The 21,729-nt window shown below is 53.2% G+C and overlaps 2 protein-coding genes across 20 annotated transcripts in view; one reads left to right on the plus strand and one right to left on the minus strand.

Moving 5' to 3' along the window:
- The window catches only part of STPG1 (sperm tail PG-rich repeat containing 1), a 53,202-nt gene extending 38,221 nt beyond the window's left edge, over positions 1-14,981 (plus strand). For 12 of the 18 annotated variants that reach the window (XM_008507700.2, XM_070597809.1, XM_070597773.1 and 9 more), the window contains 3 exons: positions 3,649-3,814; positions 11,733-11,923; positions 13,740-14,981. In XM_008507700.2, coding sequence (XP_008505922.2) covers positions 3,649-3,814; positions 11,733-11,923; positions 13,740-13,816 — 434 coding nt within the window. In that variant the 3' untranslated portion in view covers positions 13,817-14,981. The remainder of the gene's footprint in view (positions 1-3,648; positions 3,815-11,732; positions 11,924-13,739) is intronic. The other 6 variants (XM_070597852.1, XM_070597859.1, XM_070597791.1 and 3 more) reach the window with 1 other exon arrangement.
- A 3,532-nt stretch (positions 14,982-18,513) lies between these two features.
- Positions 18,514-21,729, minus strand: part of GRHL3 (grainyhead like transcription factor 3) — a 34,436-nt gene continuing 31,220 nt past the window's right edge. Inside the window, exon 16 of one of the 2 annotated variants that reach the window (XM_070597892.1) lies at positions 18,514-19,480. In XM_070597892.1, coding sequence (XP_070453993.1) covers positions 19,366-19,480 — 115 coding nt within the window. In that variant the 3' untranslated portion in view covers positions 18,514-19,365. The remainder of the gene's footprint in view (positions 19,481-21,729) is intronic. The other variant, XM_070597884.1, reaches the window with a different exon arrangement.

Here is a 21,729-nt window from a genome sequence, read left to right on the forward strand (position 1 = left end):
CATCCATCAGCAGGGCCGGTCCCTCACAGGGAGTCTCTCTAGAAGGAGCTAGGCTTTGGGGGAGAGGGGGTGGAGGGAGATACTGAACAAAGAGGAGAAGACCGGCTTCCCCCTTCATGGGGAGGTTGGCTGGCTCTGGAAGTGGACCACAAAGCAGCCACGTGGTCCTCCCCTTTCACCTGCTCCAGGCAGGTAGGTGGGGAAGTGGCCTCTCTCTCAGAAGTATGCACCTTCCCCTACCCGCCCCCCCCCACTCCGTCACATGCCCTGGGGGGAGGAAGAGGGGGACACACAATGCTCTGGACCCTCCCACACTCAGCCCAGCATTCCTTGTCTCCTGTGCCTAGAGGCAACTTCATCATCCAGGCATCAAAGGATGGAAATATCTCTGTTTACTCCGCACTGTTTCCCATGCAGCCCTCACTCATCTGTCCTCCTAGGGCTGTGCTCTTAAGTCCTGTGTTTCAGGCGAGGAAATGGAGGCGCGGAGAGCTGAAGTGACTTGCTCAGTGTCGCAAAGCTAATCAAGGGCAGACCGAAGCCCAGAGGTGTGTGATGGAGGAGCCTCTTACCCCATCATTCCGTTGTGACTTCTGAAACCTCCAGGATTTGGCATGCACCGAGGCTGGCCTGAAAACGTTCTCCCCGCCGGGCTGGGGGAGGCCTTGCACCACTCCTGTGCTTTCAGATCTCCTCCCCCTGCCAGCCTTGGTGACGGCTTGCCAGAGAGGTCCGGGGAGGCTGCAGTCTGCGCTCCAGGAGCACACAATATATTAGAGCTTCCCAAATGGGTCCTGAAGGCCTTCAAGGAGCCTTGGGCCCCAGAGCCAAGACGAGGAACGGGGAGAGCTGGCCTCTGCAATCACGCCTCTTGGAGGGGGTGTGGGTAAAATTCCAGCACATGTCAGATTTCAGCAAATCCCAGTTAAAGGTGAGAAGATCAGTCTGAGCTGAAAAATCACACGAGCCCTAGTGAGGAGGCTCAGCCCCTGTGAAGCCCCAGCCTGCAGCATCCGAGGCAAACCCAGGTGACAAAGCCGGCCTCCCTGGGGTCTGGCCAGAGGTCCTGCCAGTGACCCCTGGGATGTGGGCACCCACTCCCCCCAGGAGGGTCCTGAGGGGCCCCTGGCCCCTTGTAACAGAGCAGGAGGGGTGGGAGGGGGGACACCAGTGTCTGTTAAGCTCCTACTGTGTGCCTGAGACTTTACATTCGTTATCCCATTGAATGCGCTCAAAACCCTGGAGCATTTGTCTGGTACATAATCACGTGCTCGGAAAGCATGAGCTATTATTATTATCATTGAAAAGGGCAAAAATTATACATAGCTAGAAGGTAACGAGCCCAGGGTCCCACACTGGGATTTTATCCAGGCCCATCTGGCTAGGTGCCTCGATGCCTGGTGCCTTCAGGACAAACACTCCATCCCCCACCCCCAAACTTGCCAGGGCCAGAGCCTGGGGGATCTCAGAAATAACGCTGTGGCTGTGGTGTCTGCTTCGCCCCCTGTGGGAAGAAACCAGGTGTGGAGCCGTGATTGGCATTCCTGCCGTGTGCCCACAGCTCTGAGGGCCCGGGCTGCGCCTGGCCCGCCTTCAGTCCTGAGCAAAGTGCTCCCCTGTGCACATTCACTGATCGGGTTTTCTCAGTTTGCATGTGCTGAGCACAAGTCAGGCACACCCCCAGTGTCCTCCTCCCTCTTTATTTTTCCTTTAATAAAAAAGGTTATAGAACTTGGGGACATACCTGCATCAAAGTGGCATGAGAAATGCGGGTTACAGAGGTGAATCCATAGGCAAGCTCGACACCCTGAGACAGTCCAGCCCCACTCAGGAAAAGATGGAAGTCGATACACCGGAGCCTTACCTCGGTTCTCTCTGGGCCGTGGGGGCGTGAAAGCCTTTTCTCCCTTGCTTCTGCTTTTTAGCATTTTATAATCAAGTATTGCTTTAAACTTGTTTTGGTGGGGAAAAAATTTAAAAATATATATATATGAAAAAGAAACAGAAAGATAATTTGAGAGATGTAAAGCTAACTGGATATCTATTTTTTTAACTTAAGCATATATTGAGAACATCTTTTCATGTTATAAAAATCCTCCCAGGGCACCTTTTTAGTGGTTGTATAGTATTCCATTGAATGGCAGGACAGTAAGTTAAGGAATAAATTCCCCCTTGTTGGAAATTTAGGTTGTTTTAAACTGATCGCTGATAGAGAGTGGCACAAATATCCTTGTAGCTCACACTTGTGTACAATCAAGATTATTTCCTTATGTAAATTGCCTCAAGTGAAATTGCCAAGTCAAAAAGTGTGTAAAATATTTAAGGTTTTTGATATTTGTGACCAAGTTACCCTTCAGCACAGCTTCTCCGAGGCACCTGTTGTCCTCACCTTTGCCCCCACTGGGTATGACCGTTTAAATAAAATCCTGCTAATATGTACCATATCGTTGTTTTCAGTACTTTTGCAAAGGAAAAGTAAAGTTTTACTTAAAGCAAAATCCACTTTACAAAGTTTAGAAAATTTGAAATATTTTCCCACCCACAATGCCATCGCTAATATAATTGTAATATAACTTTTATAGTTTATAATGTAACTTTTCTGGGTTCCAACCTGTTTTTACTCAGCCGTATCCATTTGTACATGGACGTCGTCTTCGTGTGTATAGACTTTTTGGCTTTCTTTTAGTTTTTTCATCCTTTCATTTTCAAAAACATTGCCGTGTGGCTTTATGACGATCTTCGTTTTCGTCACCGTCAGGGCTGCCATGCCACCAGGAGGGGCTGTCGTTCCCATGACCGCCCCTGGACCTGGCCATCCAGGCTGTTTCTCCTTTCTCACATTGTGGCCACTGCTGTTGTGCGCACCTTTATGCTTAGAGCTTTTCCATTAGGTTGAATAACTTCCTTAATTTCTGAGTAATGAGAAGCGGCCGTCAAAGTGTGCAGATGCCTTCAAAGCTGTGGCCTCCTGCTGCTGTTTTGCATTCCGAAACCCCTGCACCCATTCACAGGGCTGCAGACGATTTAGCGGGGAGACTGCTTCCTCTTCACCCCAGCTCAGATCATTCTCTTCTTCCTTAAAGCTTTGTGCACACTCACATTAATTGTATTCTGTCACAGTGTCTTGAGGTGGGGCATGGTGGGAAAGCATGGACTTTGGAAACAGGTGGCCCTGGGAACACAGAGTAGGTGCTCCATAAATGTTTGTTGATTGCATAATAGTTACTAAACAACTACTATGTGCCAAGAACCTAAAATGTCATTCAAAGATCATACCACCCTGTTGTTGGAAGAATTGCTATTCTTACTTTATAGAGGAGCAAGCTGAGCTTAGTCCCTGGTTAGATGAATGTCTTTCGGCAAATTAGTTAATCTCTCTGAGTCTTAGGTTCCTAGTGTTTAGGATGGAGGTGAGAATACCCATCTTGCTGGGCTGCCGGGAGGATTAAATGAGCTCAGGACGTGGTGCGTGTGGCACATGTTCCCTCTGTGGTATTATTTTTAGTTATTTCAGGCAGCCCCTTCCATTTGACCGTTCTGGAGTGATACCGCCTTGAGGTCATTCAATATCTTCTTAGGCGGAAAATACTGCTTTTTATTTATTTAAGAAAAGTTCTTTATTCTGTTTTAAAATTCCTTTCTGCTTAGGGCATTATAATGTCAACGAATCCCTTGTGAAGCAGTCGCCAAAGATATTAATGTCTTGTTTTAAATCGAAAACTGGCCGTGGATTGAAACTGACGTCAACAGGCCCGGGACCCGGTTATTACAACCCAAACGACCACAGCAAAATTCCGAAAAAGTCTCTTTTCCCGTGAGTCCTGATCATTCTGATCTTTCTTCTGGACGGTGGTTCTGGGGAAGGACCCAACATGGGTGGGGAAGCAGGAGGAGTCGCTGGCTGGGCAGACACAGCGCTGGGTTGCTCTCCAGGGACCCTCCCTGACATAGCAGGTGCTCAATAAATACTGTGGGATGCGTGATATTTACTGAGCAACTATGTTGTGCGGGGGCTTCACATCTTACTCAACTGTCACATTAACTCTCTTGTAAGGATTATCCCTCTGACTCCATAGAGGCAGAAGCTAGGCTCAGTGAGGCTGCGAGATTTGCCTGCGTCCTCAGAGCCAACTTGCCGTGCCACTGGCAATTAGGCCCGGGACAGCCGTGTTCCTCACAATGCTGTGCCCTCCTGGTGCTGACATTATTCTATTTTTATAACATAACATTTCCACTGGGGTGGGTGGCAGGAGATACAGAAGCAGTGCCGCTCTCTAGTTTGGTACTGATAGGATAGAAGCCCAGACTTTAGAGCTGGTCAGACCTGCTGGATTTGAACATCAGCTCTGCTGTTTTCATGCTGTGTAACCTTGGGCACTGTACTAACCCCTCTGGGCCTCTATGCTGAAAAGTAAAGTGGGGATGATTCATGCCTCACAGTGTTGCTTTCAGATTTAAAAATATCTATTTGGCATATAGGATGTGCAAATATGGTGACTGAATATTAACACAAATTTGAAAAGTGAAGACAGAGATTTTGTTACCATTTTAAGTTTAATTTGTGTTATATTTAATGTTACTTTCACCTAAGATGCTCCAAAATGCACAGGGCTTTTTTATTCCTTAGAATGTTCTAGAACTTCTAGAACTAACTGCAGTTAAGGTCAGTCATCCCGTCGCTATCTAAGACCTCACCCTGTACAGTCCTCTCCAGGCAGGACTGTGGCTGTTAGGAGGCTGACCAGCAGGGCTGGGACTGAGCCTGTAGCCACCTGGGCACCTCCAGAGAGGTCAGGCAGGGCGCCCACAGCCATGGTGGGCCGGAGGTCGGGGCAGCCCAGGGAGGTTGGCGACGTTGGGTGTCCTCTGCCCGTCAGCCCAGGGCCAGGAGACAGGGTTAGGGAGAAGAGCAAGACATGCCTGCCGGGTCAGACTTCGGATCTGGAGAGGGGATCCAGAGCTGGGATGGAGTCCTCGGGTAAGTCCCTTCTGCCCTCTGGTTCTGGGGTTCTGCAGTTGACCCTTCACAGGTGCCAGCGCTTGGGACGGGGGCAGGAAAGTCTCCAGGAAAGGCTGTCTCCAAACCTCAGGGACGCCCTGCTTCCACTGCCCACTGCTCTCCCCGACTCTGCAGGCAAACAGGGAGGGCGAGAGGCCGGGCTTCGGAGTCAGCAGACCTGGGGGCACTCCCGGCCCTTCTCGTGGAGACTTCTCTCTGAGCCTCAGCTTCCAGGTGACTAAGCAGAGATAAGGGTCTTCTCTCCCAGGGGCTCTGCGAGGGTTAGAGGAGAAAGTGCTTGAAAATAGAGTTGCTCTTCCTGTTAGAGCTGCTGTAACTCTGTATCCTGTAGGCATACAAGGGTATAGGTCGTAGCTGCTATTTGGCATGGCAGCTCAAGCCCCCAGCCTGACTCTGGAAGCTTCTTCAAGGAAATGGTGGAAGGAGAGTGGAGAATGCTCAGTGTTGCACTGCCTTCCCCAGAGAAGCGTCCTCTGGCCTTTGCTCAAGTTTCGACCAGCGGTTTGAGATACTCTCATTTTACGGCACGTGCTTCTGTCAGTCAGCAGGCTCTGGAGGTTTCCGGTTCTGTGCTGGAGGCTGTGGGGTGCTCAGGTGAGCAGAACACCATACACGCCTTCAGCCAAGCTCCCCTGGGAACAACTCCAAAGCAAGGCGGAGGAGCGTGCAACAAAAGGCTGCATGGTGTGGGTCCCAAGGCTGTGGGAAGGGCAGTGTTTCCAGCTGGGGCACTGCAGGAGTGCGGGCGTGTCTGGGGATGTCTGGGGCTCACTGTGATGCTTCGTGAATGACAGATCCTTGGTTAATAAGCTTCAGAAGCACGGCATACGATCCCTTTGCCCCTAGGAGCATCTCAGTGTCCATGAGCTCATTAAAGGCTCTGAGGAGGCCTGCAGTAAAGTATTTGTTACATCCAGTGTCTCAAACTTAGGTTCACCCTGCTGAGTGGATAGCTTCCCAGCCCTTGTCCACAAGCCTAGACATTTGTGTTAATTGGCTCTGTGGCCTGGGGCTGCTCTCAGAACCTCTCTGGGCCTTCATTTCTCCACGTGTGGAAAAAGGGGAGGTCTTTCCATTTCTGACACTCTATGACTCCAGGTTGGCTCGCCATGTCACTCAGGAGAGCATACAGGGGACAGTGGACATGGAGCCAGCCTGGACCCACAGGGGAGGTCCAAAATATATCTTTTCAAATTGAAGTGGAAAGGATGAAGCTGAGAAATTTGTAATTTCATTTCAAAAGCAAGAACATAAAACTGAAGTGTGCTTTGGGTTATTCTAAAAGAGTATCCATCTGTCCATGCTGAATGATGAAGAAAGTAACACAAGAGAAAGAAAAGATACAGCTGTTCGTTGTAGTGTTGAGAGAGTCTCAAGTCCTGGTCTCTCGGATTTGAGTTCTGTTTCCTTTGCCATGTCCCTGGAGGGAAGAGAGGGACAGGAGTGCCTGAGGCCATGTGCTGGGACTGTCAGGGCCCTGAGAAGATCTGTGTTATTTCTTCTCCGTCTATGGGTAACTTTCCATGAGCCCTTGTCCACAACAAGCCTAATCACATTTCCATCTCTGGGGCTGTGCAGGACAGTGGGGGACAATCCGAGAATTGTCACTGAGTTTCTTTTTCAGAGGCACACGCAGCCCAGGTTTCACTGGTGTGTGACGGATGCGAGGCCTGCCCTTATTTGTCTTGGGTTGGACATGCTTGGCTCACCATTCTTGGGTAGCATTCCAACTTGTAAAAAGCTATTTTGGCTCTGCTTTCTTTAGGATGCCAGGAGAAGCAGGGGAGATGTTAACGCTCCCTGGGGTTGCTAGTCCCATGTTACTGACCAACGTAAGGGGAGCCCAGAAAGGCTAGAGGCCGGGTGACAGGATGAGAGCCCTCAGGAGCCCTCAGGGGCCGAGAAAGGGCTGGTCTGTCTCCACTCCGCCTGCTGGCCTCCCGAGCTGGGAGTGGGCTGCAGAGGCTGTGTTGTCCGTGGGTGTAAGGCAGGCTGTGCTGAACCTCCGGTCCTCGCTCACCAGGGGCGGGAGTCACTTCACTCCCGGGAATTCCAGTCCGTCCTCCGTGAATCAGGACAAAAATACTTCCTAATGTGCTTGCAGGGGTAGAATGAGAAACTCACAGAACTCACCAGCTTGGGCGCACGGTTCCCTTTCGCTACGTGGAGCTGTGTTTTTGCTGAAGGGTGTGAGTGGGGCCTCCACACTCCCCTGATGTTTGTTGAGCGGCCCTATGGGGAGAGGCCGTGCTAGGGGCTGGCAGGGCGTTAGCGAGGGCGTTTCTGGGCTCCTTAGCTGAAAAACATGTCACAGGGTGTCTCTTTGCTCTGGCCACCGTGCTGACTGAAAAGCTAAGAGGATTTATTGGCTTCCAGAGGGTCTTAGAAGAGAAGTGAAGTGTCAGCCCGGGTTTCACTGCTTCTGGTCTTCAGCGTTTGTCACAGCGATGGCTCAGTGACTCAGGGTGAGTCAGGACCAGGGCTTTTAGAGATGAAAATGGTTCCTCCCAGGGCCTGCCTTTCAACTCAGCTCCCCAGCAAGGAGGGGAAACACCCACTGACACCTTCCTAACCCTTGATCTACTTCCTGGAGGTTTAAGCCACTGGTTTTGCACAGGCACGCTGTCCTGTCACAGCCAGAGCCCAAGAATCAAGCCCTGTTGGCTCCACTCCAATTTGGGTAATTGCGTTGGACCCACCTAAGATTCCCCTGGGATTTTCAATTAGATATGGGATGTGTCTTCCCAAGCGGCTGTCATCTGTCACCCCTGCCCTGTTAAACAGATCCTGCATTCCACCCCAGGGGCAATCGGCTGCCCTTTAATGATGAGAAGAAATTGCCCCTTTCTCCCTCCCGACCCTGGGAATCCCCGAAGCAGAGTGAATCTGTGCCTGGGAGTGTCCCCAGGGTCTCGCTGCCTTCCCCCAGTGACCTGCTGAGTGCTCTGAGACATTCATTATTCTTGGGCAATTTTCAAACGGCTCACGTTGGAAGCTGCTAACACACTTAATCCAGTTGTGGCCAACTCAGAGCCTTTGATAGATGTTTTCTTTCCACGGGGCAGGACCAGCTTGGCTTTTATAACTGAGCAATGAGGCTCATCAAAGTCCCGGTCACAACGCACCGTGGGCTGCCCTGGGCTCGGTCCAGCCTGACCTTTGTGATTTGCCCAGCCCCACAGGGACATGGAGGAACCAGCCCTGGATGTTGATAAATTGTCAGGGGGATTCAGATGTCTGGGCTCCCATGCTTGCTTGCTTCAACCCTCTCCTCTTCTCTGCAGTTCAGCAAATGTCCCGGGAATAGGGACGGGGGCCTTAACGATGAGTCAGACACCATCCCCCCTTTAAAGAGCTAGGCAAGTAAAGAGTGTAGTCAATCTAGCATGTTCTGTGCAGAGAAGAGAAGAATGAAGGGCTAGAATGTATTGAGGGGCCAGCTACACTGGGCTCAGAGATTTCATAGATATTATCTAGTGTCACGCTTCCAACCCACCAGCAGGTGGGTATTGTACACAGAGTTTACAGATGCAGTGCAGACTCGCCAACAGGGCAGGGCAGGGCTGGAATCCAGGGCATCTGACTCTGAAACCCAAACCCAGGCTCCTCTGCAGGCCCACAGGGAGGGATGTGAGGCAGGGGTGAAGGCAGTGGCCGGGGAAGTTTCTCTAAAGGAGTGAGAAGTGGAGAGTGAATCAGAGTTTGCAGGGATGTAGGTGCTCCTGGCAGAAGGAAGAGCATGACAAAGGCACCGGCTTGCTGGCAGTGCTGTGTTGGGTGTTTCTGGAAGGTAAATGGGGAGCCGGGGCCTGGGAGATGAGGCTGGATTGAGAGGCATGAATGGGAGCTTCTCCTTCAGCTTCTGATCAGGGTCAGTAAGGGGGATGGTCAGACACGTGGGTGGTTGGGGGCTGGAGGCAGTGTGGCAGGCCCAGCCTCTGCCTCCTCCTGTCCCCACTCTGCCCCATGGAGCTACAAGCTTGTCCCTCCTCTGGGCTTTTGCCCCGGCTGTTTCCCGCTGGCAATGCTTCCTCCTCCACCTTTTCTGCTCCGAGGATTCCTGCTCCCCTTTCAGGGCAAATGCTGTCCCTGCTAGGGTAGCTTTCTGGAGTCCCTCAGTTGGAATTTGTCTCTCTTTCTGTGCTCTCAAGGCAGAGTTTTACCTCTGTTCTAACATTTCGTGTTTGAAAGCAGTAATACCGGTAAAGCACTAGTTAATCTTCCTCTCAATCCTGGGGGCCGAATTGTTATCCACCGTTTCACAGATGGAGAAACAGAGGCTGAGGGAGGCTCAGAGACTTTTCTAAGGACACACAGCTGGTGAACGGGGACGAGGAGAGTCAGCCTCAGGTCTGTCCACCAGCAAGTCTGTACTGCCTTAAGTCACCGCCAGTCGGGATTGTCTCTAGCAAGGGGCTGCCAAGCCCTTGGGAGCATTCAGGGTCTGTGTCTGAGCACAGAACAGTCTGGACTCCCCAGAGTACCTGGCAGAGAGCCCCCCACGTGGCTGACGCTGGTCAAAGATCCAGAGAGGGGAGCTGACGGTGCCGAGCCTCTCCAGGGCATGTAGACGGAGTGGAGGGCGAGGAACCCCTCTAGCCCATTCTCACCATGAGTGCGGCCGAGACACTGACCCAGCCTGCTTGGCCTCCTGTAGGCCGTCCCTGCTTTGGAAAGGAGACACCTCATGATTTTCTTGGGGATGACCCAGACTGTGGGGTGACTTCATACAATGCTTGGCTCCTTCCACCTCTGCCTTCCAGGAATCAAGCCTGTCTCTCAGTGACGCCAGCCACACACTCATCCAATTTCTGGGGATGCTTTGAAGGGGTGGCACAAGCCAGAACGAGGAGAAGCCAGCTTTTCTTTATAAGGGGAGAGGCCATGGATCGCACGCTGGGGCGGTTCTTCCCTGCTGACTGGAGGGGAAGAAAGGAGGCAACGTTTTTTCTCCTTTTCCTGTGGGCACCTTTCTTCTAAATATAAGCATCCAAGCCAGCTGTGCCTCCATCATGCGATGTGAGCCTCCAGCACATTTACGATGGCCTTCCATAGTCTCCCCTGGCGGTGGGAGTGTCCACTCTGCCTCAGGGTGACTCTGGGTGAGGGACCCCCTAATCTCCCTGTCCTGAGGCTCGGTTGCTACTCTGTGACCAAGCAGCAGGCTGTGGTGCTGCAGGGGTCATAATAATGACTGCTTTTATTGAGCACCTACTGTGTGCTGGCACTATGCTAGGTGCCTGCATACCTTTTTTCCACTTATCAACTCACTTATAAAGAGTGAGTGTGGGTTGGTCCTTGCTGCAGGTCCAGAGAGGCCAGGGGACTTGTCTGAGGTCTCCCAGTCAGTAAGCGGCATGACTGGCATTCACACTCAGGTCTGTGTGGCTCCAAAACCTCGTCCCCTCTGCCATGAGGCCTTCCCCAAATTGCTGGGCACCTGAGACTTGACTTCTAGGCCTGGCATTACCACTAATGTGCTCGGTGACTTTGGGTGACTTACTTTTTCTCTCTGGGCACCAACTTTAGCAAAATAGGGAGAGTGGATAAGACACCTCTGGGTCCCCTCTAGTTCTCTGCTTAGGGAGGTGCTGGCCGAAGGGCAGTAGAGTTCCGGTGGCTGGGAATCCCGGTCCCCTCCTCTGTGTGGATGGCTTGGCTTTGGGCTGGGGTGAGGATCCTGTGGCCGTTTAGTGCTCTGAGAACCTTCTCTTCCCTTTTGGTGAGAGACCTTAGAAGAAGCTTCAGCGGTGAGGTGGGAGTAGGCAGCCCTTCTGTTGCACGGTCGGGAGAGTAACATGCCTCCCCGAACAGTCCCAGAATTCCCTGGGCAACCCAGTGAATCAAGGCCCGATGGGAGGGACCTCAGAGGTCATCGTGTCCAGCCCCCTCATTTTACAGTTGGGGAGACTGAGGCGCAGAGTGAACTAGTGACCTAGGGCTCAAGCACAGGTTCCATTTCTCTTTCACTTACTCTCAGTACCAGACGTAAAAGACCCGCTTTCCTGAAGGAGGGGAAGACAGATCTGAAAACAAACAGTTACAATGTAAGTGGTGAGTGTTATGCAGGTCTTTTAATTTTCAACCCAGTATTTTTCCACTCCTGCATCCTGCCTCACCAGGAAGATATTTCGTGGGATTCTGGAGTGTTAACACTGGAGTGGCCTCTAGGGGTCTGCTAGTCTTGGGCTGGCAAATCCCTGGAATTCGTGATGCCTCTCCCCCTTTCCTGGCCATGGCAGACATCACAAGTGGATCACCAGTGCTCTTGCCATGGAGCCCGTGGGAGGCCTCAGATCTTTCCACGGAGCTCTAGCCAGGCACTACTGATCGATCAGAGTTGGCACATGAGGTGATGCTATCTGCCATTCCTAATTAGCTTGACATCATCATCTGCAACAACGTGTACTGAGCTCTCCCTTTGTGCTGGGCCGTATCTTGAGTACCATGTTTTAGATATGTCGTCTCATTTAACACTGACAACAAGCCTACAAGGTAGGTACTGTTATGGTTGCCATTGTGCAGCCAAGGAAACTGAGGCCCGGGGGCCCCCAGCTCACTGGCAGTGGAGCCAGCAGAAACAGGTCTCGTGGTGCCACGTCCAGTCCTCCTGCAGACGACTGGTGCTGGGCAGGTCTTGGGTATGCCTAAAAACTACCATTTCCCCAATAGACTGCTTTGGTGACATCTTCACATTGTATCTTTTCTGAAGGAAAAACCCCATCCTGAACTTCTCTGCCCAGCCTTTGCCTCTGCCCCCAAAGCCACCTCTGCCGGGCCCTGGTCAGTATGAGATCGTGGACTACACGGGGCCCCCCAAGCATTTCATCTCGAGTGCGTCGTTCGTGTCCAACACCAGCCGGTGGACAGCGGCGCCATCCCAGCCAGGCCTGCCTGGCCCAGGTCAGAGGATTGTTTTAAATGATTGTAAAAGCCAAATCTGGAATTGTTTGTCATTCCTGGGCCATCAAATACCACTGATTTATAGGCTGTTTGCCAAACAGTTTACAGGGGTTAGAGTAGATCTGGAAGACTTTTCAGCTTACCCTTTCAGAGTGTTCCTTTTCTTTTTTTAAGGTGAAAGGGCTCTTAGAGATGATCCAGGCCAGGAATTCATAGCCAATGACCGTGAACGTCCAAGAGGCTCAAAGACAGGCTCCAGGGGGTCTGTGACCCTGAAATCATCTGCAGATTCAGAGCATGCAGACATTATTTTCTGGGGAAAGGGGCTGTAGCTTTTGTCAGATTGTCAAAAAAGTTCGTGTTCTTAAAAACGTCGAAATGACTGGTGTAGTCTAGCCGAGTCAGTTCGCAGACGGGGAAGGCCTGCAGAGCGGGGTGTGCACAGATCCACAGGGAGCGCCCCGCAGGGCAGAGTACAGGCGATTCCCCTCTCTGCCTCATTTGTCGTGAAATAAACCTGGGGTGCTCATGGGAGCAGTTCTTTAAACATGCAGTTCCATTCCCTGTCCGTGGATGAGCATAAGCCGGGATCCCCATACTGCTGGGGTCTCCATGAGAGCTGACAGCATGAGGGACTCGCTCTGGTGGGTAGTCTCTGTGCTCCCGACCTATCTGTTGCTCTCTATGCAGCCCCCTAGCTAATTCCCCCATTGACCGGAACTGGTGGCCTTGGGGACTCCCAGGTGGGCAGGTGGTGTGGGAGGAGGAAGGCAGAGCTGAGGTGGCTGCTGGCTCTGTTAAATTCAGTCTTTCAGTGAGCACTGATGATGCTCCAACCCTAGGGAGGCAAAGAACACTTGGGCCCCGTGCTTGCCCCCAGAGGCATCAGTCAGGTAGGAAGACACCTTCCTCTCCAACACACAGGTGAGGAAAATGTAAAGTAGACAGGACAAGGGAAAGCCATTCTTGTAGCTTCGGCCTTGGAAATGCAGCCATAATCAAGCCAACAAGACTGCAGAGGTTTGACCCTGGAGTCACCTGGTCAGTCCAGGCAGAACTCAGTTTGGTTCGGCAAATGCTTCCTATGAGCGGTGAGCTCCGGGCGGGAACCCATGCCTGACCCTGTTTGGTCCTGGCCTCTGGGAGCTTTTTCTGAGTCCTCTCCAGCCTGCGCACGGTGCGAGGCACCTGGCTCACGGGTGCAGGCCAGTTCCTGCTGCTGTGATCACCCCCGCCACGTGGGGCCTCCTGGGCTCACGCACACGCAAACATCTGCCTTCTCGGCTTCTAGTGGGCGCACATCTACCTGGACCGCCCTGTGCTCCCATCAGCCGCTTCCCAGGTACACCAAGAGCGCACCACCCCTCCTTAACCAAATCAGCGTCCACAGAGTTTCCAGTCACCCCCACTGGTGGTTCCCAAGCCCTCTGTGGTCCTGGCGGCTGATCTCCTGGGAACCATGCCTGCTCTTGTCATGGCTTCACTTCTCTGGAAATTTCTGAACTAAATCAATACAAAACCCCACCAAACTGACACCTTGCTTCTTTAAGTATATTGCTTTAACTCAATATTTGTTTCAAATTTCATAGAAAACTCTTTTGCAACTTTTCTCCTGTTAAAGAAGTTAAAATTAGTTAGAGAAGGTGGGACGCCGGAGTTCGAGTCCAGTTAAGAGCCGTGTAACCTCGGGCCAGTCCCTTCCTCTGTCTCCCCACGTGGAAGATGCAGGGGCCTTGCAGCTCCAACATAGAATACCAGAGACTGGAGCAGCTGGCCTGTGTCTCTTAATGCTGTCTCTCTCTCTCTTTCCTCACAGCTACATACAAGCCGGAATTCCCAGGAAAGCAATCCTTTCTCTACAACGAGGACAAGAAGTGGATCCCAGTGTTGTAGTGACCTCACATAAGCTCGGGGAGAACACTGGCCACCAGCTGCCCCACCCAGGTTCCCCAGGACGTTCATGCAGAGAACGCCTGTTTCGTGTGTGACAACTGATGACATGGGGGCAGCTCTACCACCCCAGCCTAGTGTTATGGCCTTGATCCTTGTCTTGAGCTGCCTCCTGGAGATTGGACACCACCCCTGCTGACTCCAGGGGTTTCCTGAGCAGAAATGAGGAGGGCACAGAGCCTCCCTTGGTTACTTCATCTTGCACCCATCCAGGCTGGCTTCTGCACCCCTCCTCTCAGACTTAAGGGACTCCTGAAGCTCAGACTCCAGGGAGAAGGCAGACAATGGCGGATGCCCGTCTAGAAGCCTGACACTCAGCTAGGGCTCTGGGGCCCAGAGAGTACCTGCAGGGCGAACAGCACAGGGCTGCGGCCCAGGCCTGCTCCCACCTCTGGCCTTGACTTCCAGACTCCTCCTGGAGTTCCTGGAGCCAGAAGGCCCAGAGGCGCTTGTGACAGAGACACGAAGGGGTTGCCTGGGCCCTTCCCCAGCTAAGCCTTCGTATCTCACCTTCAGGAAGAGCCTGGCAGCCAGTCACCATGGTCACTGTGCTCATTGCCCGCCTTCAGAGGCCGCCACGTCCGTGTATTGGCCCTGTGTTCAACAGCAGACATGGGCAGGACCGTGCTGAAGCCAGAGCCCTGGACACGGCTGTTCTGAGGGGCAGGGCGGCCCCGTGCTGGCAGGTGCTTACCTCCACCGGGGCTTTCTCCCTCCGGCCTGTCTCCATCCCTCCCCGACCTCCGGCTCAAGTGTAACACAATCTTTAATGGATCTTTTCTGGCCTGCCAGGTCGTTTCCTCTTAGCAAGAGGAAGAGATTCCCAAAGAACCAAGAGGAAATGGAAGTAACCACACATCTCCTCTTCCCCAAACATCGGTGTTGTCTGTCTCTTTTGTAATGGAAGGCTCTTGTGCAGTCTCCTCTCCCCTCTCCCCCGCATCCACATGGCCTCTCCCTTCCCCTCGGCTGCCTCCTGACTTTTCTCTGTGACACTTACATCCTGCGCCTTCCTGTCAGAACTGGCCGATGGGAGGGGTGGGTGAGGAAGAAGCAGGGAGAATGGAGTTACATATCCAATTAAACGGAATTCTCGCTTCTCACAAAAGCTGGCCTTTTTGTGAACCTCAGATTCCTGCAAGCGCCCGTTGCTTTGAGCTGGAGCACTGTGCGAAGAGCGAGGAAGTCTGGACCTAAAGGCAGAACGCTTCGTGCCTCCTTCCGTCCTCTCAGGTCCATAGCTTCTCCTCAAGGTTTAGAATTCAGGGGCTCAAGGTCAAGCACTTCCAGCGCCTGGGTGGGCAATGCGTGGAGCAAACAGGCAAGGCAGGGATGGGGATGCAGGAGCCCAGGCCACGCCCATCTCGAGGGACCTCCAGCATGGCTCCAGCTAACAGCTGCCAGGTCTGTGGATTCTTCAACAGAATCTGGGAGGCCTTTAAAATGTGAAATCTCTTGATTTGAGATGTTGACAACCATATTTCAATTTAAAATTTTTTGTTTGGGCTAGAGGACACTCTTCTGCAGGCCATTCGTTGTCCACTGCGTGCTAGAAGTTCTGGAAACTCTTTTTAAAGCTGACACTTGGAGCTGTACCTCTCTTTGGCCCCAGACTCTTGGTGGTGGGGCCAGATCCCAAGGCCTTGGTTTTTAGGTCCCTCTGGCCCTCGGGGGGCCACTGGGCTGGGAGTGGCTGGCTCTGGGGTCACTGTGGGCAGAGGCTGGGGGTGATGCATGGGAAAACAGAAAGGCCTCTCCTCCTCATGAGCAGCTGGGCTGAGCATCAGCAGTGAAGACTGTCTTTCCAGAAGGAGTCCCCTCTAAGGACCTCTAAGGGGTCAGGAAAGAGGGGACTCTGGGAAGAGACGGCAGGGCTGCCCTTGGCTCGTTGGAATCCATGTTCTGTGGAATACATGACGGGAGCTGAGGCGCTGAGCTCAGGTCTGTCTTGATTGTATCCAGTCTCTCTCAAGATGTCACAGGCCTCTCACAGCTCTGTCCTGCCCAGCGGTTCTCACGTCCCAGCTGTACATTGGGATCAGCTTGTGCGCTGTTACAGAGACAGCCTGCGCAGGCCCGGACCCTCAGAGTTCTCATTTAATTGATCTGAGGTGGGGTCTGGGCATCAGTGTCTTTATTAAAGTTCTCAGTGTGATTATGTGTCCTGTTAGGGTTAGGATACACTGATAGTTTAATAAAGTATTTTCCAAATTTTAACATGCATGCAGCTCACTTGGAGATGTCAAAAGGCAGAGTCTGTAGGTCTGGGGTGGGGTCTAAGGGTCTGCATTTCTGTTTCTTTTTTAAAAAATTGAGATATAATTGACATATAATGTTGTGTTAGTTTTGGGTATAAGCATTTCTAACAAGCTCTCAGACGATGCCGATGCTGCTGGTCCGTGGACCACACTTGGAGTAGCAGGGTCTCATAAGTGCACTAATTGCTGAACTCTTCATCTGGCCTTCGGGCTGCTTACTGACCTACTCATGCGTCCCCGCTCCCTCCTTTCTCCTTCCCTCCCTCACTTATTCATTCACTCTCGCTCTCCTGCTTTCCTCCTTCATCCCTTTCTCCCCTCATTCACTGCCGGGTCTACTAGGCACAGGCTGCCTGCAGGCAGGGGACGCCCTCTCCACCAGCCAGGAGCTGCCTGTGTGAAGTGACTCCCTGTTTGGAAGGGACTGACCATCACTCCTTCCACCTTTGTGGACTTTGGAGTGAAAGACAGTCCTGGATGACAGCTGTGGGGCTCAGGAGCGGCCCTCTCTCCTGCCCTTCTCTGAGGGCAGGCCTGACTCCTCCCGGCTTGCAGGGCTCTCCTGGACATCCAAATGGCCTTCTAGCGCAGTGACGGCTCTCTTGTCTTCACGTGGAGGGGAAGAGAAATGGGCCCTGGTGGCTTTGCGGGAGGCTGTGGGAGTATGGGGGCTCATTCTGGAGCGCTGCAGCGGGCGTGCCCGACACTGTAGCTCCTTGTGCGCATTAACCCAGCCAGATGCTGGCAGACCGGTGAGCCTTGGAGGCCTGCATAGCTACGGCCTCTTCAGAGCAGTGGTTCTGGACCTGGATTGCGCACTGTAATCACTTGGGGGCTTTAAAAAGTGCTGAGGCCTGGGTCCCACCCCCAGAAATTCTGATTTAATTCTCCAGGGTGGGTGGGGTCTGGGCAGCTGGGAGAGTGTGGGGTGACTCCGTGATTCCGGGATTCTGATATGCAGTCAAGGTTGAGACGCCTGCACCACCTTCCTGCTTCCCAGCCAGCTCTGGGGGAGGGAGCTGGCAGGAGGCTCAGGAGGCGGGAAATGAACAGATGCTGAGCGCCTCTGGTGGGCCTGGCGGTGTGCCGGTACCCTGCACCTGCTCCATCCTTTCATCCTCACACATCCCCCTGAGCTGACATCTGATGTCATGGTGGCGGTGTGGCCTGGAGGAGGCAGAGCAACTCTGGGTGCTCCACGGGTCCCTCGAGCAGTGCCAGGCAAGCCATGTGGGAGCCTGAGGCCAAGGAAACTTCAGTAATACTGATCCTGGCTTCAAAGTTTTGGTATTTTGTTCCTCATGGATTTTTTTTACCTTAATTTTAAAAAAAACATTGCATTGAACTATGATTTATCTTGATTGCCGAGCTCTTTGGCTTCCCCTAACTTTTGCACCTGGGCTAGCGTCTCCAGGCGGGGCCTTGGGAAACGGGAGCCTAGACTCTGACTGGCAGAGCTGGGAGACCCTGAGAGACATCCGTGGTTTTCAAACTTTTAAAAAAATTTTGTTCAGACAAAAGTTTACGAGAAACCCTAAAATTAAGTGAAGAAAAGCAGAGCTGCCAGGATTGAAGTCCGGGAGGATACTCAGGGGCTGCCTGCTGTCCCCTCCCCAACCTCGAGGTGGCCTTTGAGACCTGCCAGTGAACTCCGGGGCCCTAAGGGTGAGAGTTACAAACGACCCATGTAGACCATGCTCCTCAGTTTATGGCCGCAGAAACCAAAGCCTAGAGGTGGTGGCGTGCTCCTAAGCTGGGGAAGGAAGAAAGGGGTGTGGGGAGGGAGGGAGGGAGGGACAAAGGAAGGAAGGAGGGGAAGGAGGGAGGGAGGCAGGCGTGATTTGTGATTTGTTCTCCAGGGGAAATAAGACCTTGACTTGTAGCATTTGTCAATTCCCCTGGTGTAAATACTTCCCCACCAGCGCACCAACACGATGTCACTGACCACAGAGTTGGGAAGAGATGGGCACAGTCACCTGTGTGAGCCGGTAGGAGCCGGCTACAGGGAAAGTGACTCAGCTGAGTGTGGGGGCAGAGCTGACACAAGAACTCAGGTCACGTGGTTCCCAGCCCCGGGCTCTGCCCCCTGGCCCCAGCTGTGGGGTCCTCAGCAAGGTCATCCTGGACCCTTCCCAGGACTTCTTCATCTCCAGTCAGCGATCCTAAAGTCATAGCACTCAGCCTGTGGGACTGCACAGAACAGAGATCTGAACATCAGGTTCCTGCTGCCTGCCAGGCGGGCACCTCTGCTTCACCAGTGCCCAGCACTTACCATCGTCCTTCACATCCCGGGTGCACCGCTCACGGGATAGAGAGGAGAGAGGCCTGGTCTACTTTCACCCTCTCTCCCTGGAAGATTTTCACAAAAGACTTTCACAAGTGTAGCATCTGAAGTAATACATAGGTGGGATTTTATTACTAAATACCATATGTGTATATAAAATGCATAATTGAATAACACCTAAAAAAAATAGTCCAAGAAATGTGAAATACACATTTTTTGAAATGATAAAAATGTATCCATGAAAAATATAAAATGTGGCATATATATACAATATATACTTATATATATATATAACATAAATGAAAATTGTAAATAAGAAATGTATACAACAGGGAGCAGGCATGACGGTCAATTTACACAGCGGCCACTTCGTTCTAGTGGATCAGCTCCATTATTTCCATCTTGCACGGAAGAAGTCTGTGAGGAAGAGTGTTTCCACTAGAGTGTCCAAGTTATTTGCACTGAAAATCAAGAGATTTCAAGTTAACTGACCAAAGGGCAAGAAACCATAGGTCTGAAGTCGATGGGAGAATCAGGAGTGGGGCCAGACAGCAGTCAAGCGGCGCTGAGAGAGAGGCTCTGCTTCCGCCGTCTGCCGGGGCAGCCGCAGGAGGTCGACTGCAGAGGGCGGTCTGCTGAGGAGGAAACAGCATGTTGGGTATGTGAACCGAGGTGACACCGTCTCTGGCCGGACGGGCACTGGCAGGAAGTTCAGGGAGCAGAGTCAAGCAAGAGGAGGAGGTTCGGATCAGGACACCTCCCAGGTCTGTCCCCGGCCCCGACATCCACAGGCTTGCGACTGGAGGGCCTCTTCCCTCAGGGAGGGCGTTCAAGTAACGGCACTGAGGCGTGAGGAGAGGTTGTGTGTGGGGGGGCCGCTCCCCAGCTGGCTCCTTGCCTGGAGCCTACCCCCAGGGGTCTGAGGGGGTGCGCGCTGGCTCACTCGGGCCTTAGAGCTCCTTCAGGATGATCTGAATCTTCCCATCAAGCTCCCCCATGTCCAGCAGGAAGGCGACGTGGTTGCTGTAATGCTGAATGATGTTGTTGTCCATGTTGACCAGGATTCTGGAAGAGAAGAGGAGACGCGGCTAGAGTGTGGCAAGCCCCTGTTTTGGGCCCTCTGAGTGACAAGGATGATAGTAATGGTCACTACCTGCTGGGTGCCCACACATTTCAGGCAGCTCCCAGATTTTCTTGCCGACTCTCGTAACACCCTGCCAGGTGGGTGCTCCCCATCCTGCTCTACAGGGAAGGGCAGAGGCCCACGTGGTCGGGCCACAACTCAAACCCAGACCTGCTGGCTCCCGCACCCACCTACTGCACCAGATGGCCTCTCCTCACACACGAGGACGGACGCTTCTGAGCAACAGTACGGAGATCTGGGGGAGACGCAGTGCTCCCCAGTCGCCAGGCCAGGCTGAGGACTGGGACGTGGAGTGTGACTTCAAGTGCAGGAGGTGTGGTGGGAGGACCAGTGCGGTTTGGGTTCAGCAGGAGGCTGGGGCGTGTCACTCAGGGGCGCCTGGCCCTCTCGGCTCTGACTCCAGGAAGCTAGACCTCGGGGACGGTGCAATCGACTTGAGGGCCTGGGCTCGCTCTCCCCCCGTACTCTTCAGGTAAAGACCAGGGCCAACCAGAGAGGGACGGAGCCGCCCCAGCTGTGGCCCTCTGCAGGGGTCAAAGCCAGAGCGTGTGCCAAGGGCAGCCCTCGAAGGCAGCCTCCCTGAGGACAGACCCAGTGAGATGTGACCTGACCTGGCCACGTGGGTAGGATGGCCTTTGGAGTTGAGTATTTTCATCTATTCACCCCACCAGCATTTGCTGAGGCCTTTCCACACGCAGGGCCTTGCTCCAGCAAGAACAAGGGCCGTATAGAGATCCGACACCTGCCCTCCAGGGGTTCAGACTGGTAGGGACTGGCAGGACGAATCCTTACAACCATACGCCTCCAGGTCACAGATGGGGAAGCGGAGGCTCAAAGAATCCAAGCCACGTGCCTGGGGTCACACAGTTAGACGGCAGTGCTGGCATTTGAATCCAGCCTTTTGCCTCTTTTGACTGTATCACATTTTTTAGCAAGAAAAAGACAAACAAAAGCCCCTATAAATACAAGTTAGGAAGTGGCATAAATAAGGAAGGCAAAACCCAGGCCTGAGGGAGGGTTTGGATGAGGCGAGACAGTTTTAAGTCAGGAGGAGTTGGGGGGGCTGAGAATCCCAGACCACTGAGGACCCCACCGGGGAGGCGGTGGCCTTGTCCCCTCATCGCCCAGGGAGGGAGGGGCAGTGGAGACGGTGGCGAGCCAAAGCAGCCGCTGCTTTAGGAAGGAGGCCTGGGTGCTGACGGCAAGCGTCTAATTACAGGATCCCACCCCCTCGGCTCTGAGTGCACTTCCTTGGCGTCACACAGGGATCTTTGGGGGCTTCAGGCTGGGAACAGACCACAGGAGCCCAGGGCTGGGGCAGAGGGTGGGCGCTTTGTCGGCGTCGGGGTTTTTGTGTCTTTCACGTGGTGGCGTTACTGGGTGTTCCGAGGTGCCCGGCACTAGGCGAATGTCACACGCGCACCAACTTGCAGGCCGCCTCGCTCCACCCCCAGGCGTGGCCTTTCTGGGACCCAGCCCTGCCTACGCACAGGACCCCAGACAGGCCCAGGGAGTCCCTCCCTCAGAGGTCAGTGACAACCAGGCCCTAGAGGCAGGGGCCTGTCAGGAACCCCTGTCCCAGAATGTGGGCCTCTTGTCACTCGCCAGCTTCTCGCTGTCTTCTATCCTGGTTCGCATGACACCCCTGGCACGCGGCCAGTGAAAACAATGTCTTTGTTAATCTTTCAAGCACTCAGTGGTGCTTGGAAAGCTGATTGTATCTACCTTTGTCCACAGGAGGGTTCTGTGAAAATAAACTAGGCCACTGACGAGAACTTCCTGTGCCTCAGATGAGGGGAATCCGATGGAGGGAGGTGGCAAGGGAGTCTGGCCTCTCCTCTCCCAAAGGTTTTTTGGGGACCCTTCTCCTTTAGGCATTTCAGACACTCCTAGGCCTGAGGTTTTCCTGGTTGGGGGTGTGTATGGGGTGTGGGGTGCCTCTGAAGGGCCGCCGCGTGATGCCCTGGGCTACGAGGCTGCGTGATGCCCTGGGCTACGAGGCTGCGTGATGCCCTGGGCTACGAGGCTGCGTGATACCCTGGGCTAGGAGGCTGGGCAAACACATCACCGGCCTGGCCACAGCCTTTATTTGCACATTGCTTAGCGGTTAGAGGAACAAGCAGGAGGCAAGATAAAATAGTGGGTACACGCACAGGCTTTAGACAGGCCA

The sequence above is a fragment of the Equus przewalskii genome, chromosome 2 (genome assembly GCF_037783145.1).
Source record: "Equus przewalskii isolate Varuska chromosome 2, EquPr2, whole genome shotgun sequence".
Classification (NCBI taxonomy): Eukaryota; Metazoa; Chordata; class Mammalia; order Perissodactyla; family Equidae; genus Equus; species Equus przewalskii.